General features: G+C 42.0%; 1 protein-coding gene and 1 long non-coding RNA gene across 3 annotated transcripts; one reads left to right on the forward strand and one right to left on the reverse strand.

Annotated features, from left to right (window-relative positions):
- Positions 1 to 1101: 1101 nt before the first annotated feature.
- LOC145433336 (uncharacterized) lies at positions 1102 to 17905 on the forward strand. Of its 2 annotated transcripts, none has more exons than XM_080310417.1 (13): positions 1102 to 1295; positions 1349 to 1579; positions 1636 to 1802; positions 2040 to 2145; positions 2208 to 2341; positions 4390 to 6606; positions 7196 to 7325; positions 8252 to 8331; positions 8464 to 8515; positions 8589 to 8747; positions 9900 to 10241; positions 10929 to 11043; positions 17703 to 17905. In XM_080310417.1, the coding sequence occupies exons 1-13, from the start codon at positions 1199 to 1201 to the stop codon at positions 17788 to 17790; spliced, it is 3918 nt and encodes a 1305-aa protein (XP_080166543.1). In that variant the 5' UTR covers positions 1102 to 1198; the 3' UTR covers positions 17791 to 17905. The 2 variants fall into 2 exon arrangements, with proteins under 2 accessions (XP_080166543.1, XP_080166544.1); XM_080310418.1 differs by having other exon boundaries at positions 9900 to 10088.
- On the reverse strand, positions 12980 to 14212 carry LOC145459401 (uncharacterized). Its single transcript, XR_013921397.1, has 4 exons — positions 14089 to 14212; positions 13365 to 13563; positions 13088 to 13294; positions 12980 to 13030 (listed from the first exon to the last, which is right to left on the reverse strand). It is a non-coding gene; the product is annotated as an uncharacterized LOC145459401 (long non-coding RNA).
- Positions 17906 to 18161: the final 256 nt, after the last annotated feature.

An 18161-nucleotide genomic window follows, 5' to 3' on the forward strand; every position in this document is an offset into this window, starting at 1 on the left:
TTCCAACGCCAAATAAATTACTTTTATGCACACCGTGAACAGGTCACTTCAGGGAACACTTTTTCGCAACAATATGGTATTCATTCTAACGAAAGTTTAATGTATCGTTCAATTGGCTTATACAGTTTTTCGGTGCGAACAGTTTGTATCCATCACCATGACGACATCATAACGAATAGTCCACTCCTCGAAGTAATTGAGGATATTGTACGCTCTGTCTCTGTCTGTAAATTGCATATATATTATAATAAGTAGAGAAATATATTCTTTAAATATATACTTTCCGTGCTATGTACGTTCGTATTTGAACATATCAGAACCAATGCGATGAAGCATACGTCCAGGACCAAACGGTGACCTTCAATATTTTTCAAAAAGAAATGTGTCTGGACCTCTGACTCATGTGATATTCTCAAAGATTTCGGTCGTCCTACCTACACCATAAAATTTACTGAAATTCGCACGAAAACGGCCAGCTCGAGACTTCAGGCTTCCGGATAAGCGAACATCTGATAAATAAGACTCTCAATCGACCGTTTATTTCATTTAACCCTATTTGAGCGCCTGGCCTACTGGGAAGCTCGTGGTGATGCCATGATCCCCGAAATAAGGGGCACTGGAGACTGAAAAAGCCAATACGCGCTCCTGTTTTACAGGGAATTTGTGAGTGTTATTGAAACAACTATGAAGATTTTCTTAAATAGATTGTATCCACCATCACAATCAACATTGACAACATTGATCATGAACTTTCGCATAATTGTTTTCCATCGTAATATCAAGAACGCCATCAGTGACTACACCACAGCATTGAAGTACAGACGTTGAAAAGTGACAATAGCGCATACGTTTATCACTTCGGCGTACAAGTGCCGTAGAGCCAATCATTGATTGGTAGTCTCGTTGATGATCCATTAGTACCACGCTCTGAGAAACTGCTATTCGTTCAGAGATTTGGTAGAGGCAGGCAAATCTTTGACCGCGTTCGCCATGCGATTTTACGAGGAATTGAAGTGCAGATTAGATCGCCAGGTTATTAATGCAGTGAAAATGTGTCCTTGACCCTGAAAAGAATCATTATGTTTCAAGAATTCTTCAAACATATATATCTGTGCTTGTTGACTTTGTCTTTTAGATTTGCAGTTTTTTGTGTTGATTTCGTATGATAGTTATCTTTATTTTGAGTGCGCTCTGAATAATGAATGCACGATTTATGTATATGCCTTATATTGGGCCGCAGTACCCTTATCGAATGCCAGGCCAGCCTTCGTACTGCATGCCTTACGTCCAGACAGGTTAGTGTCGAGTAGAGAACTGTTTCCGCCCTATCTAAATCAACTTCTTGTAGATTTAGGGGTCCCGCTCTACTACGTCAATTCCTATCCTCAGATGCCAGTTATACCATGCGATCCATATGGTTTCAATCAGCAGTCAATGCCCCTAATGCTCCGACCACCATTTCACCAGTTTCTACCTCCTCCGCCACCGTTCGCGCAGCAAAACAGTTCTGTAGCTGCCGCCGCGAGATACCCTATTGTACCGGGAAGCAACCAATCGTTGAATCGCCAAGTGCCGAATGGTATATACTGGAACACGCATGCCAATAATTTTCCAATGATTCGACTGGCTCTTTAGAAAATGCGCGCGGGTCTAACAGCACCAAGCCTGGAAAGACGAAGAAGGCGAAATCTGCTAAGCAGGATTCAAACACCGACTGGCACAGCAAGACCGGCACATTGAAAGCGCCCGGCAGTCGCCCGCGAGCTGATACATCAGTACTCCGTCGCTCAGGTCACAAGAAGGTGAGGATATGAAAATACGTTTTGTCATAAGAACGATATTTGTGTTGGATATCTATCAGCCCTCGTGAACTGCGGCTTTTCATCAAGCTTAGGCTTGAGTAAGAATATGTATAAGGCGCAGAGTTAGAAGTTGTTGCCTTATCAGCTGATTCTGTGCATAGGTTCTGTGCCATTCAATTTTGTTTTCAGTAAGGCATACTTCAATCTATCGTTAACAATCCGTTACTGTTTTCGTAGAATAAAACAAGGAAATCTAAAAGAAAAAAAATTCACTTGGGGCCACGTCCGGCAGCTAGTAAAAATACAAGTGAATTGAGCAGCATCAACACCGACAACACGCCATGTAGGTTTGCTGATAGGCCTATACCGGAATTGGAAATTGTTTGAAATCAGTCCGCGATTCAGTGTGTTCCGATTCGGCAAACCGAGAAGTCGAATTCGAGGATGAAGACGCAGATTACGAAACATGCGAGGAGTTGGAAGAAATGCATCCGGAAACCACTTCTGACCCGATGAATCGTGGACGCTCTCGAGAAAAGGTAAATGGTTTAATATATTATATTGAGTCTTTATACGGATACGTAGAGAGGTGGTTCTCAATTAGGTGGTTCTCAATTTAAAACAAAAATCAATTTAAAACAAACATGTTCAAAACAAGTCCCTTTTTTAAAACATGTTTGTATTGTCTTTTTTCAAGACGTGACGTCACGAAAATTCAATTAATACGTCACGGTGCATTGACATTGACAATTGAAAATATAGGGTAAATACAGCTCCTTTGACGAAATATCTGTACTATTGCTGTTGAATCGACTATATTGAGAGTTCTAACCATCCCATATCGATATACGTCGGCAATATTGGTAATTGTCCGTAGGCTTATATACAACATGTTTTTGGAGTGTAGCTACACAATTATGGCATAATTTTACAACTTAAAAAAAAAAAAAAAAGGCCTTCGTTTTGAACACTGTTTTAAACATGTTCTAAACAATTGTTTTAACACACGGTTTGTTTTAAATGCAACCTATTCTCAATGATGATCGAAAGAAAATTTCATTTCATTTCATTGTATGTTACAATTGTATGATGTCTGCCACGAAGACGTCTATTTCTTAACCGAACTGCAGTAAAAGTTGATATCAATGCACGTAAATGCAGTGTTGAGGTGACTCAAATCATGACTTGACTCGAGTGGCGATTTCTGACTTGACTTGACTCTAGTCTTTTCGCCAAATTGACTTGACTTGGTCGAATCCTGGGTTTATACTGGTTTCCGCTTACGTTTTCCATGCGGTTAGTTTCATCTAAGGTTGCATTTAAAACAAAAATCAACGTAAAACGAACATGTTTAAAACACGACCCTAAACACGTATTTTATTGTTTTTATTTTGTGTTTTTTAGCCCTGACGTCACGAATCCTTGAGTGGCGTCACAGTGGATTGACATTGACAATTTAAAATATAGGATAAATATGGCTCCTTCGACGAGAAAGGCTTCATACCACTGCCATAGACAGACCAAAAATACATTTAACCGGTACTACATCGGTATGCGACATGGGTATGCCGTACGCTCATATAGTCCACTGCATGTTTTTTCCAAAGTATATTTACACAATTACGGCATCATCATACAGCGTTCGAACATAAAAGCATTTTAAACGAAGTGTTTATAAACACCGTTTGTTTTGGATGAAACCCTAGTTCCATCAGCATAGCAACATAAAAAAAAAACAGCTTCAGCATTTCAGCATTTTATTAAATTGTGAGTTACGAAAGAAATACAGTTAAAATCATGATAGGTTTATATCAAATCAGAGTTCATTCTCGTGCTCAGGAACATGAAGGCCTCTGTATATATGTACACTGTACAGTCGGGCATTTCAAAAATGACTTTTTCTCAAATCGTATTGGCTACTTGATAAAATTGTTAGGTTACCTAATTTCAGCCTACACACAAAATTAGGTTCAATTCCAGCCAGTGGAAGCGGAGTTATTGCCGTCGAAAATTTGGATTTGAATAAAATAGTATTTACGGTGAGCACAACTATAATAAATAAACAAAGAATCGGTCACCGTAAATGCTATTTTATTCAAATCCAAATTTTTCGACGGCAATAACTCCGCTTCCACTGGTTGGAATTGAGCCAGATTTGGTGAGCATCGTTTCTATAGACAGCCTAACACTTTCATGGGGTGAACATAAAATTTTCAATTTTTTTATTATTCATTTTTATATAATAAATAGAAACTTTCTTCTCGGCTACTGGCTGGAATTGAACCAAATTTTGTGTGTAGGCTCAAATTAGGTAACCTAACAATTTTATCGAGTAGCCAATACGATTTGAGAAAAAAAGTCATTTTTGAAGAGCCCTACTGTACAGTGTACGACATACGAACACCAAGCTTGGCTCATTTCGCACGAGACAGTCCTCTTGTAGCATTTTCAGGAATAAAAACGTGATGAGAATTTAAATTACGAGCATAGAAACATATCACAGAAAAGATTAGGAGATATTTCCCAATCCGTCTATTTCTGACACATGTAGGACTGTACGTTTCATAAATTTGTGTATCTTTCTCAGGTGACGTCAAGCTGTTTCTCGTTCCGGATCGCCAAGACGAAATCGTCCAAAGCTGAATTGCCGATATCAACCGAGACAGACCGCACGCCATTGTTAGCACGATACCCTGCAACGGACGACTATTGGGCGGCTATATCAGGTATGGAGTCGCTATGGAACAGATCCGAGGACAGTGTCCTATGTTGTACTGGGAAAGAGTGTAAATGCAAAAGGTGCGCGAACACGACGCGAACAGATAAGATGCTGCTTCCGACGCCTCCAGATCTGTGGTGGGACAGATCGGCTGGTATGGATTTATTCTCGCAGTCGCGAATTCTTCAGAATGCGGACGGGGGTATCCCGCTGAAAGGGAAAAATACATCGGCGGCGTATGTTGTAGTCGATGCCGCTCACGCGAGCCTCGAAAAAAATTCGACTGCAGGCGAAGAAACTGACAACAAATGCGGCTCTGATCTTACAAGTGGCGCCGTTACTTCGGCGCGGAGATTGTTGAGCGTGGACTGGAACTCTATTTCAAATTCCAACACAGAAGACGCCACGAAACAAAGCGGAGGGAAAGAGGTCGGCCAGGTGCAGAGCATTACAGATATGGACAGTGCGATTGTGGAACGCGGGCCGCTAGCCATGGAGCCGTTCACTATGACCTCCAAGTTGAAAGCGTCTTTGACAGACACTTTGCTACGCATCAAGTCTACTTCCGGACTCGAAGGGTCGCCTGTCAATAAACTGACGGAGAGAATTAAGAGGCAGGAGAGGGCTTCGATTAAACCTGGAGTGAGAGAGTTCTTTCAGACTGCGTTCACTTCGAATGATATAAGCAATTCCAGAGTGAGTGAAGTGACGAGCGTAGATTTTCAAGGCAAAACTTGCAGAGTGGTTACGAGTGACGCTGTCCAACAGACACAAAACAGCAATGCTTCCAAATCGCAATCGCACTTGCCACCCCAAGAACATGTCACTTCCGCGCATCCCGAATCGAATGCTCGTCTCAACGCAGAAGTATCGAAAGATAGTCATGGAACAGCCGCCGGATTTGATTATAGCGATGGAAAGATCGAAGGCGTCACGGAGCGGAATTCAATCCCAGACACGGACGTACAACAAGACGACACGGAGATACCACCGGATAGCATTGAAACCGCGCCTGTGGAGGATCCAACAAAAAAGCGGCCAATCGGCGGTTTTCAGTTTCCCAGCTCCGACGAATTGTTTCGGCCGAGAAAAGAAGCCGACAGCTGCACGCCCGAGCTATCCGCCCCGAAATCAACCGTCGCAACGGCCGAGTTCTACGACATTTCGAAGCCCGTTCCGTTATCGAAAAAATATTCTGATGCGATGATTGAGGCAGTGCCAAGATCACCTGTCAAACTTGACAACCTGAGTCGCAAAAAGTCGATGAGTTTGAACGATTTGCGGGACGCTTTAACGAATACCCGTGAAAATCGCGAAGATATAGAACATTCTCGAGTTCACGGCAAACCTCCGCTTGGCCGAGTCGTCGGGGTTAATGCTAGGCGTGAAGCAACTTGCGATGACAATGGCGCCGCGAAAAATGGGAATGATGACGTGACAAAGACAGCGGTGAGTAAGATAGAAAAACCGAAGCGAGCTTGGAAAGCCAGCAACGACAAAACGAAGTACCCGACTGGTATCCCGCTCAGTGGCATGCTCAACGATACGATAAGACGAAACTTCCGTCGCACAACCAGCCCAGTCGCTATTTTCCAGGTACACTGTGCAGCTACCGCCGACCCGCGTAAAAATTCGAGTACATACTTACGACCTCCATCGATTGATGATTGGTCGGCAGTTATGGTGCAGCCAACACCGGCGGATCAGTCTGCCAGCGTGCAAGCACTTTCGTCTCGAGAGCAAGGCGAACATGTAGCGGACTGCGATCAATTGCATCAAACTCGTTTCATAGCACTGCCGGTTGTCTTGTACCCGCCTGCCGCTGTTCTAAAGCCTCGCATCAGCGAAAAGTCGCGACTCCGGCATCAAGCCATAAAGAGAAGAAATTCGTTCGCCACTCTTCGCGGGGCCTCGATATCAAATAAGAAGTCGCGGAGCAGGCCTGGCGTGGTGTATAAGAGATACGCGCCCGCGGCGAGCCAAATATCAGGCCCGGTTTTGGCTATCGATAAAACTTACCCTACGTATCGTATATCACCGACGCAGCCTGGCAAGGGCGACTCGAAGACAGTCGGCAATTCGCAGGTGCGTGTGTTTTGATGAAATTGTTATCCTGTTAGCACTAGGAAGGGTCAGAAACAATAAAAACTCTGCTTTTTCGTAGTACTCGAGTAGATTTTGCCTACTTTTACTACTTCCACTTCTACCTGAAAAGTTTTTGAGTCAAAACTACTCACGGTTTGCACTTTTTAATTTCGAAAATAGGGAGTAGTATTTGGATTGGTTCGCATCTAATTTATGAGTGAAGTGATTATAGCAACCTCGTGAAGTGGTCCTTGTAATACGTCAGCTGAATATAATTTTTAAGATCCTGTCTATTGGTACAGTGGTAGTCGTACACTGGTGCTGTAGTTACGAAGATTGATCTGCAATTTTGAAAGTAGTCACCGACGGTTTACTGCTACACAGAGTATGCGAACCCGGGACGAGATCTATACTTTTTGAGACTACACTTGCTCGATAAGTTTTGAGACCTTCCATTTTCTTCTACTTCAAGTAGTTGTGACGAGTCTTGGAGATTACTACTTCTACTTGTGATTGAGCAGAAAATTACAACGATGACAGCTTCGACCACATCTTAATGGCGCATTAATTGGACGAAACTTGTTTGTAGGCGCGGGCTACGGAGAATGCGACTGCTGTGGAATTGTCGCGACGCGTCAGAAGAACCGAGGTTGAAGGGGTAACTAGAGCTTTGGACGCTAAATCTGGCGCTTCTCAAGAGCAAAGATATCCGGAGTCGAGTAAGTTACCCTGTGGCCGGAGGCTATATTCTAGTTATCCGTCTCACAATAGTTCCGGGTATAACATCAGTCGGGAGTTTGAATTTGGATAACAGGCGCAGGCCTAGAATACTTGCCTTTTACTTACTTGGAAATCGCTACTCGTAGAACTTCTACTTATACGACGTTACTTCTATCACTACTTGAGTACCAACAGTGACTATACTCTGACCATCGCCTCTATAAATAGATTACATCACATTACCAGTAATGCATCTTGTGCAACTGTACCGTATTATACGTATACTATAGCACGCGCCAGACGGGTCCAATTTACTAGGGTTGCAGTCAAAACAGATGGTTGCTTAAAAAGACCTTGATAAAAAAAATTCAAGATGTGTAATTATGCTATAACCGTGTAAATACTTTCCGAAAACAAGTTGTATGAGCCTACAGACGACGATTACCACCCGATTTAGCCGACGTATACGATACGTTATGATTTGGAACCCTCGAAATAGTCGGTTCAACAGCTATAGTACGTATAGATATAGATCATTGGTACGGAATGAATGTTGTGATGATGATGACCGCCGACCACAAAACTGCTGCAAGACGATGTACAGTCCTGGTTAAAAATATTTTGGGTCCGTATATGACAGAGTTCGGAAGCCTATTTCGCAAAAGTTATATTTGCCCTATATTTTCAATTGTGAATATCAATCCACTATGACGTCACCATTGAATATGTTTGACGTCGTGGCTCGAAAAAAAACGTGATGTATACAAGGGCCACGTTTTAAATATGTTTGTTTTAAATTGATTTTTGTTTCAAACACAACTCTACAATTAACCGTCTATTCCAATTCATTTAGAAGATAAATTTCCAGTACAACCATTATTGTATCGACTTGCTTTTGCTCTTCAAGTCGTATTGCTTTATTCAGATAAGGAGCACGAAAGTGCGATAGGAGAGCAATCCCCGACTTGGCCATTTACAGCTGCGTTAGACACGGAATTTGCCGAGGTATGAACTGTACCGCGTTGCTTTGCTCTCTCTGTCGAACTATTTGATTTCAACACGGCGAAGTCATTGCGTTTCTGTCGCAAACCGTCACTGGAGTCGATTGTTGAATTGTAACGGCGTTCACATTTTTAGGACCTAGCCGTCATCCCCGAAGAGGCTGTGGCAACTAACGTGGACACTAGCGGTACGTTCCCGATTGAGTTATGAAGTCTTTTGCAGTGTAAGGGTAACGTTACTTTTGGTTATACTCTATCCAGCGAGCGGAAAGTCGCGAAGCTTCTTGAAGCGGTTCATGAAGAGGAAAAGCTGGACGAAAAAGTTCTCTGTGACAAAGGACGCTACTGCCAGTCTGTCTTCCCAGCACGGTTTGGACGCGAAGCTGCAATACCAGCCGGAAAAGAAACCGACGCGACAAGGTTGGAGTGTATGCATATATATTGAATGTTGCAGCAACAGAAGATAATGACAATAAAAACTCAGATTGTATTGAACACAGGTTTGTATTTGCGACTACTGTCGCGTAATTGGTAGTCACAACAGTCTCGCTCATCAATAGCGTCGATAGGGATATACCGACCGTATCAACAAAGCGCGGTCCGGCCCCGATCCAACTCCGACCGTATCCTAGGTTTACCATATTCTGGAAATCTGAAAAGATGACACCTTTTCAAATGTTCAGGCTCGCGAAATAGCTGCCGGCGCGTTACTTCAGTGCTGGTTTACTGTATCTCAGTCGAATTTTGCCCTATATTTAACCGAAATTCTCAAAAAAAGGACAAAATCTCAAAAGAAGAGCGCATTTGAGCGTTTTCCGAGAACACTTCCAAAAAAATCTAAAAAGAGGACAAATCATCTTAGAAAAGGACGTATGGTAACCCTACCGTATCCGGAAAATATGAATCCGGGCCCGGCCAAAAATGAAGCAAAAAAATCCGATCGGGTCTCCAGTCCGACCTTTTTCCACGCCCTGCTCTGTGCATATCGGAGATGAGCGGATTTTCCTCTTTTTCGACTTTTTTTTGAAGTGCGTCCTCGCAAGACGCCCAAATGTTCTCTTTATTGCGATTTAGTCCTCGATATTGAGAATTTTGGTTGAATAATGGGCAAAATTCGAGATACAGTAAATCAGCGCTGAAGTAACGCCCCGGCTGCTATTTCGGGAGCTGGGCTTGGAAGTTGACCTTTTCTTTTTAGTCAACCGACCATGAAGTGCAAAAAGTTTTTCATTTTTTCAGGATTTTTCTCTGGTATTGCAAGTCTGAAAATTTGAAAAAGTTTCCTCTTTTCCGATTTCCAAAATTGCACGAAAACATAACCCAACACACCCCTGGGATATATATATATCCATAAGATTTGCATTGGTCTCCATCGTTTTATTCATTGGAAGGCGGAAGGGTGTGAAATTTGTCACACGATAGGGTGAAAATCAGCGACAAAATACCGGTTTTTCGTTCATGTAGTAGATAGTGTTTCGATCAAACCGCTTGGCCTAGAGCAAGTAGGCTAAGCGAAATGCCTAAATAATGAAGGACCGCTCTTTTCTCGATACTTGTTCCTCGCAATTTCAGGCAAGCTGCGTTCTAATTTTGCGTCCAAGAAAAATCGATTGCTCGGTCGCGGTAGCAAATCTCGACTGCAAGGTCTCTCCTCATTCACCAACGAAGACGTCAACGGAAATTCCTCCGAGTTTGCAGACTCGGACAACGCAAATTCTCGTAGCGTTGCAGAGGGAAGCGCGAAGAGACCCGACAATACCGGTAAGCGATTACCGAAAGAAGATAAGACTGTGAAACACGCGCTTTACCGACCGACGCTGGTCTGTATGGCGTCTATCGAAACGCCCAGGCCGTCTCAGGCGCGCCGACTCCAGCAAGTGACGGGAACTGTCGGACGCGACTCGCAGTTATCAGGTGAAATCCGAAGTCGATTTGATGCGTTGCGGCGGAGAAGGCGTATGTGAAAAACAGAAGTAATCGAAGTAGTCATTGCTGGTAGTGTATTAGAAATAGAAGTAATGTCGGGAATTTCTATTTAGTACAGAAATAACGATATCCAAAACAACGAGAAGACGCGATGTGAAACTAAAACATGAAGGTCAAAAGAGTAGCCTAATAGGCCTACTCGAGTAATTTCAAAGTAGATATGGTCCAGGGTAGGATAGGATATGGTCCAGGATAGGTAGGATTTGGTAGTTGATCGGAAGCGACTATACTTTTGAAGCTGAAGGGTGTATCTTCGCGAATAACATAAAATGGCCGACGACTCTTCGAGTATATAGATGATATTTTCTCGTGAATTCAGTTACCGTGGTACAGGTCCTGTTTTGCCCATCAGTTGATAACTAGTTACCCATAAAAGTGATGCAAACACACCCTCGTCTACTTTCTTCTTTACAAAATCAAAAGTCAAGTAGTTGAGCGTAAAGCACTCATAGGCAGCAGCAGTAGAAGTAGTGTAAACATTTAACCACACGGAAAGTACTGCAAGTACGCAAAACCCATTCGAGTACTCCGAAAATGTAGACGTACTTTATTGATGATCAGTTTGATGAAAAAGTGAATTAGCTGAATCAGTCAAAATTTGATTTAATATTTCAGGAAAAGGGAGTGGTTATCGTGAAGTCGACGGATCGGGTCCTATGCCAGCCCCGATCATGCGTGGGCGCGAGAAGTCCGCAACCAGTACCCCAGGTGCTCGCATAAATTCTGAGACTGCACTGTAAAAATTATTCTTGTAAAATTACAGGAAAAAATATGGTATACTCGATTACTAGTTTACAGTATTTTTCTTGTAATTCGTTACAAGCTGACAAGCTAAATCTAGTAAACTCAGTACAAGATATATCTTGTAACTCTCTTTTTCTCTCTCTTATTATACCCAAATCTTGCACCTGAACTGGCAGAAAGACCCAATGCATTCGGCGGCCATGATTGTTCACAAAACTATATAGCGAAAAGGCTCATTTATTTAAAGCCGATTAACAGCAGCAGATCAGCAGGAAATATACAACAGGCTCAAGCACAGTATGAAAATCAACAGCAGCATGTATAAAAAGAAATTGTGCAAAAAATATTTGCAATACTTAGCCTGCAGCAGACCAAGCATGCTCCACAGGAGTGCAGCTTGGCTTGACAAGCACTCATGTAGTTCCTAAAGTATCATTAGGTCCAGTACAAACCTATTTTCTACTTTACAACGTCAGAATTGTCAAGTAATGAAGTATGCTGAAAATATAATCACTTGAGGCCAAATCTACTTCAGCACTCCCAAAAAAGCAAAACTATTTACACTTACCATTGTATATCAATGATCAAATGAATTTAAAAACTGCAAATCAATTTGTTTCACACATTGAAGCGACCGCAGACGGCATATGCAGCCCTTTGATTTTTGCAATGCAGATGGTCAAGAAATGTAGAGTCTTATCCACACCACGTGCGAACTGGATATTGAATACCCAATGTATTGACAGAATGAGAGCTAAAGCATGTGTGAAATTTACTACGTCATTTATCACTAGCCCGTCGAAGTGCACCATCCAATTGGTTTGTCGAGTGTCAAGATGTATAACTGGGTGCGGTGATTCTGGATTATCCTGAAAAAAGAGGGCACACAACTGTATACTGAAAGGCAAAGAGAGTATGAACTTATATAGCCAATAATACTATCAGAGTAATAATGGCTGATGTATTAGGTCAAAATTATGACTATGACAGCACTTATACCAGGGGTACCTTTTCAGCCAAAGGGACCCAAGAGATTTAGGAACCATTGAGTGGGCCACTTGAATGTTAATGACCTTTCTTAAGTCGTCCGATAGGAGCCAACCGAATTAGGTAACATTAAAAATAAGACTTACATTTTACATTATGACATGAGAACTCTGTGGGCATTCATGTCGTGATCGCGCTAGGTGGGAAATTTTTCAAAAACAATGAATGAATTCGATAAATAAATATGTTACTTGCAAATATTGAAGGTTGCCTTTGTATACCACTGGGTTAATTTTGCAAGGACATGATTATTCGGCGTTTAGATATGGCAATATCGAAGGTTTCGGTGAACATCCCTCCGTCCTATTGTGAAAAGTTTCATCGTCGACGATCTCGATGCGAGCACACAAGCGAAGTCGCATGTTGGACGACACAACGTTATCTCCTAATTGCGAATATATAGTTGGACTCAATTCTGTAAGTGACGCGTATTTATAATTTTCAGGAGGGCTCCAATACTAAATGCAAAAAATCGAGTGACAATAAATCATGCGAAGTGCCAAGAAAAATATCAATATCATTTTCATTTGGCCATCGGGTCAGCCCGAGTACGAGTAATTCTAATAAAGGTCGCGTCCTAGTCTAACTCACAAATTTCAGTCACGAATCGTCTATAAGCATATTACTGGAAACGACTATCGTCTAAGGGTCAGGGTTTATCATCATGAATTGGAAATGTGGCGAAATAGTGAATCTTCCACTGCATGGGCGCGGATAGTGAAGTTTGATAAATAGTTTCAGGCTTTCGGAGCAATTTAAGAGCGAATTTTCACTTTAAAACTTGAAAAGATACATGTGGCACTTATATATTGTAAAATTATTGAAAATCTAAAATGTCGTCGCGGCCGCACAAAATGATTTGGCGGGCCGCGTGTTTGAGACCTCTGATCTAGACCATTGTTAATCAGCTTCATTTCTTCCAATAGCTGAAACATTATCAGTTACCGTTAAACAGAAATCAAACCAATGATATTGCTTCTTACCCAATATGAATTTCTGAGAAGGGGATACTCCACAAGAATGTCAGCAGTTGGCATGTTCCCGTCTTCTATATCTAACCGACGCCTTTTGAAAGTGGCTTTCATTGCTTTCATAAGCTTTGCCTTGGCTGGGTTAGATGAACTTGATTCCGATAACATGATTGACTTATGTTCGGCGAAGCTTTCCTCATTGTTCGAAGATTCTCCGACCTGAAATTTTTAATTAATATATGAATCAGCGGTTCCCGACCGACAAGCCACGAAAATAGTAATTTCCTACTTCGTTAGCAGGAAGACCAGAACTTCGGGGTTTCTTGCATCGAGGGCTGCTCGTGTCGGATTCTTCAGTATGGAGCCGTCTCCGTGGACCAGGTCTTCCATAATTTATTCTATTTGCGATGAGAACCGGATCGTCTGGATTTTTTTACTTTCCGACGTTCGTTAAAAATTTTGTGATCGAGTTTCTTTTTCCAAGCGTGCTAAAATGTTACGGATTTTAGAGAGTGTAGCACAGGGGTGGGCAAACTTTTGAGCTCGGGGGCCGCATTCAACATCTGAATCCATTCGCGGGCCGTCATATCACAAAACGCACCCAGGATGCTAAACAACTTAACGGGTAGTTTGATGGCATGGAAGGTTACGACTGTGGATGAGAGATTTTAAAATATGTAATTGAGACTAAATACAGAGCAATAACTATCAATGGGATGTAAATCGCGCGAAGTGCAAAAATTTTTTTCAGTTGAGCTCAGCTTCGCGCCCCCATTCAGATGCTTGCACGCCCCCACGGGCGTGCCCACCAGTTTGAGAACCACTGTCTTAGAATTATCGTGGTGAAATATACTAAGAAAAATTTAATCAAGTCCCTGCATTAATTCGATTTTTTTGTACGCATTTTATCAATATTTTTAAAAAGTTTCTTTAGACTCTCGCGGGCCGCACAGAACGGCGTAGTTTGCCCATCCCTGGTGTAGCACTACCATACTTCAAGCTTCAAAACTCACCCATGCAGGAAGATAATGACCTTCATCTGCCAAGCTTGATCTCAGAACTTTATATTCTTGCACTAGAGCTGTACATACCAGTGTTCTCGTATACGGTGGCACGTCAAGTCTGAATGAAAAGAGGACGAAAGTTACGTAGTCAAGAAGCTGAATGCACCAAAATTGGTATCGGGTCATCTCCAGTATTTTCATTCAGTATATCGTGAGTACAGAGGACTATGGTTGTCACAAAGCGTTAGTCTGTGAATAAGGACGTAAAAGGACGTAATAGAACCGACCTGATCGTGTGCATGGCCCAAAATTATGCCCTTTGTGACCCATCCCACACGTTGAAAAACGCTGCACTCGAATATAGATCACTTTAACAGCCAATACATACCCAAAAGTGTTTCGTTAGATCGTGGAACAGATGGTCCACAATTGCTTTTTGACTCCAGTTTTTCCACCTCGTTGTGCAGATAAGCAGGAAGGCACACCTTATACTTGCCGTCAGACCATCTTTGAGGCATTTTAGTACATTCTTCAGCATCCATCAATGGCGTATCAGTTATAGGTGTAGAGGGCTCCAGATCATTCATGAATGATGAAGCATCAACGCCTTGTTCTGAATTTCGCAGACCACTGCACATATCTCCTGCAATCAAAATATCACTTATGAGACAAAATTCTGGTTCCCAAAGGAAGCGCTAGCTACAAACAAGGCGACTGGGTGGGGGGGGGGGGGTATAAATGTTAAAATAATTGATAATAATAAATTCAAATTAAAAATCTAAATATTGATTGACTTCTCCATTCTCAAAGTATTCGGCTGTAAGATAACGTTGCGCAACACGACTACATTTAAACGCCGGAACTAGAAAGCTATACTTAGCTGTCAGTGTTTATATTCTTGATTATACTAAGTATAGCTTTCTAGTTCCGGCATTAAAATGTAGTCGTGACGGTGTATATCAGTGTTCCCAAATACATTCTTACACAATGTGTAAGTGACATTCACAATTACAAATTCAAAACAACGCCATACCTGTCAGTGTTCATATTCTTGATTATACTATGGCGTGGTTTGTAATTTGAATTTGTTCAGCGTCTGTTTCAAGGTAAAACTTTTGGTCTCCACCCTAAATGTCACTTACATTCTAGTCTTCACATCCCAAGTGTTGCAACCAGACTAATAAAATTTTAGGTAGGCCTTGCAAGTTTACAATCTGGGCAATCCATTTTTGATAATATTAATTTCGAAAATAACCTCGCGGGCCACTCAAAACCTTCTCGCGGGCTACATGTGGCCCACGGGCCACGGGTTGGCCGGTCCTGCAGTAGGTGACATAAAACTTACTATTCGCCTGCTCTTCAGTCAATGATACATCCACATTAGTGACATTACTGGTGTAATTTGAATTACGAACACCAGCACCAAGCAAATCTGTCACTTTCGAAAATTCTGCAAGACAAAAATATCAAGTAACGAAGCATGTATATTATGGTAATTGTATAACCATGAGACTAAATTACCTGATTTTTTTTTCACTCAATTTCAAAATATCGCCACTGCGTAGTTCCACTTCAGAATCAAATTCAGCCCAGCCAAATACTTTGTCATGGTACTCAATGTTGGCATTGTCAGCGGGAACTTCAGGAAATTTATGTAATACAGCAGTTTTCACTTCTAATACAGAGTTTACTCTTTACTCTAAACACTTTTGAACAGTCACCATAGGTCACCTTCAACTTTAACTGTGCTTCAGCGTTAGCCATAGCAATCAAGACTATTTCAATAACCTGAAATAAATCAAATCACAAATATTGATCAGTTATATACGCCGCGACGTAACCTCATCAGGTTAATGTCATTGATTACATATATATCTGCTGCGGTTCATGATACATCAAGTCTGTAGGACGAAAAACACGAACGCCATCTTCTTTAACAGAGTAACTATGAAAGTGTTTGATAAACTGAATAGACTTTATCAATTTAGAACAAAAGAAGCACTCGGCATTGACAAACTATATATACTCAATTCTACAAAGTGTTAGTTCATCAGCAGTTTTCTCAATGGCTGGATCAGCCACTCGCGTTCGCGCCGAGATGGGCGGATATAATATTGTAAAATCCAAATCCTGTTACGAATTCGAGATTGAAATCCAAGTCCAAATCAATAAAAGGTAGGCATCTGATCCGAATAACACGTTGAAGTGTAAAGTTATGTGACATTTCAAGTTCATTTCTACATATATTGATCGTAAAATTAATCTAAATTCGATATCCATTGTTCTTGAATCAGATAAAAATTATTAATTGCGATTATTTGAAATCGAAATCCAAATCCTTATTCGTATTGATCTCGCGCCTTTTTGATAAACCGCTCAACCAAAACCGGCGAATTTATTTTGTGCAAACAGGATGAATTGGGAGTTTATATTGAAATATAATGACCAAAAGGATGATAATGAAAAATAGTAACATTGGAATCGCATCGTATTTTGTGTCTTGTGCATTTTTCTATTGCCGGATATGATGTCTGGGTGTTTTTGAACAACGTTTCAACTCACATGTCATAGGGGCTTGTCAGGGGTGTGTTCGAACTGCGTTAACACTCGGACATCATGTCTGAGGCGTGACTGGAGTAAATTCGGACTGCGTTGTCTATTGAACATCATGGTAGGGATGTGTTCGGACTGCGTTATGACACTCGAGCATCATGTCTGGGACACATTTAGGGCATGTCTGGGGTGTGTTCGGCCTGTATTGACACTCGGATATCATGTCTGAGGCTTGTCTGGAGATAGGTTCGGACCACGTTGTTAATCACCCATCATGTCAGGGGGTATTTGTAGCGCGGTGCACACTCGAACATCATGTCTGGGACATGTCAGCGCATGTCGACGGGGTGGGGGGGGGGCGGTGTTCGAGCTTCGTTGACACTCGGACATCATGACTGATGCATGTCTGAAACAGGTTCGGACTGCGATGTCTATCGAACATCATGTTTGGGATGTGTTTGGACTGCGTTTTTACATTTGAGCATCTTGTCTGGGTCATGTCTAGGGCATGTCTGGGGTGTGTTGGGCCTGTATTGACACTAGGACATCATGTCTGAGGCATGTCTGGAGATAGGTTCGGACTGCGTTGTCAATCGAACATCATGTCAGGGGTGTGTTCGAACTGTTGTTGACACTCGAACATCATGTCTGGGACATGTCTGGGGTGTGTTCGAAATGCGTTGACAGTAAGACATCATGTCTGAGGCATGTCTGGAGTAAGTTCGAACTGCGTTTTCGATCGCACATCATGTCGGGGACATGTCTGGGGCATGTCGGGGGGCGTGTGCGAACTGTGTTGACACTCGGACATCGTGTCTGGGCATGTCTGTGGTGTGTTATGGTGTCTGGGGTGTGTTATCGTGTCTGTGACGAATCTTGAGTGAGTACAGACTGCTATTTTTGTTCATTCTTCTTGCAGAAAATATAAACAATTTACAAGCATAATTACAAGCACCGACCTATGACAGCTTGTTATATGCTTGCATTTGGCATTTACAAGCTCGATCGAGCTTGTATCAAGCATTTATTAGCTCGTTACAAGCTATTTTACAAGAATTATTTTTACAGTGTGGTGATGTCTTGGAAAACTCGGACGTCCGATCCATGACTACTATGTTGTGTAGCACTAAAATTGCGGAAACTGACAACGGTGCATAGATCTTTTGCTTTTCATTTGATGTTATGCTAGCGTTTTTGTCGACTTTGAGATTTTTCCGTTATGTCTTGTATCACTGTTTGACCGTTTCATGAAATAAATTTTGTATAACACTCATGCTTCTGTCGATCACTGTTGACTGTGTATGTGGACGTGGGAGTTCAGGAGATTTAAGCGGAAATGGAGAATTCGGTCTTCAATATATCACGTGGCCACGAAATATGATGAGAATCTACTACATCGTTTGAATACGGAGTGAAGCCGATTGATGTGAATTGCATCGTTTAGTTCTATCGACGAGCGCACCTGGACGTTGTCGTTATCGCTACACCATGTTTTGCCACTATGGGGGTCTCTATAGTGTCGCAGCAAT

The sequence above is a fragment of the Botryllus schlosseri genome, chromosome 2 (assembly GCF_051294905.1).
Source record: "Botryllus schlosseri isolate E-star chromosome 2, Bs_hap1, whole genome shotgun sequence".
In the NCBI taxonomy this organism is placed as follows: Eukaryota; Metazoa; Chordata; class Ascidiacea; order Stolidobranchia; family Styelidae; genus Botryllus; species Botryllus schlosseri.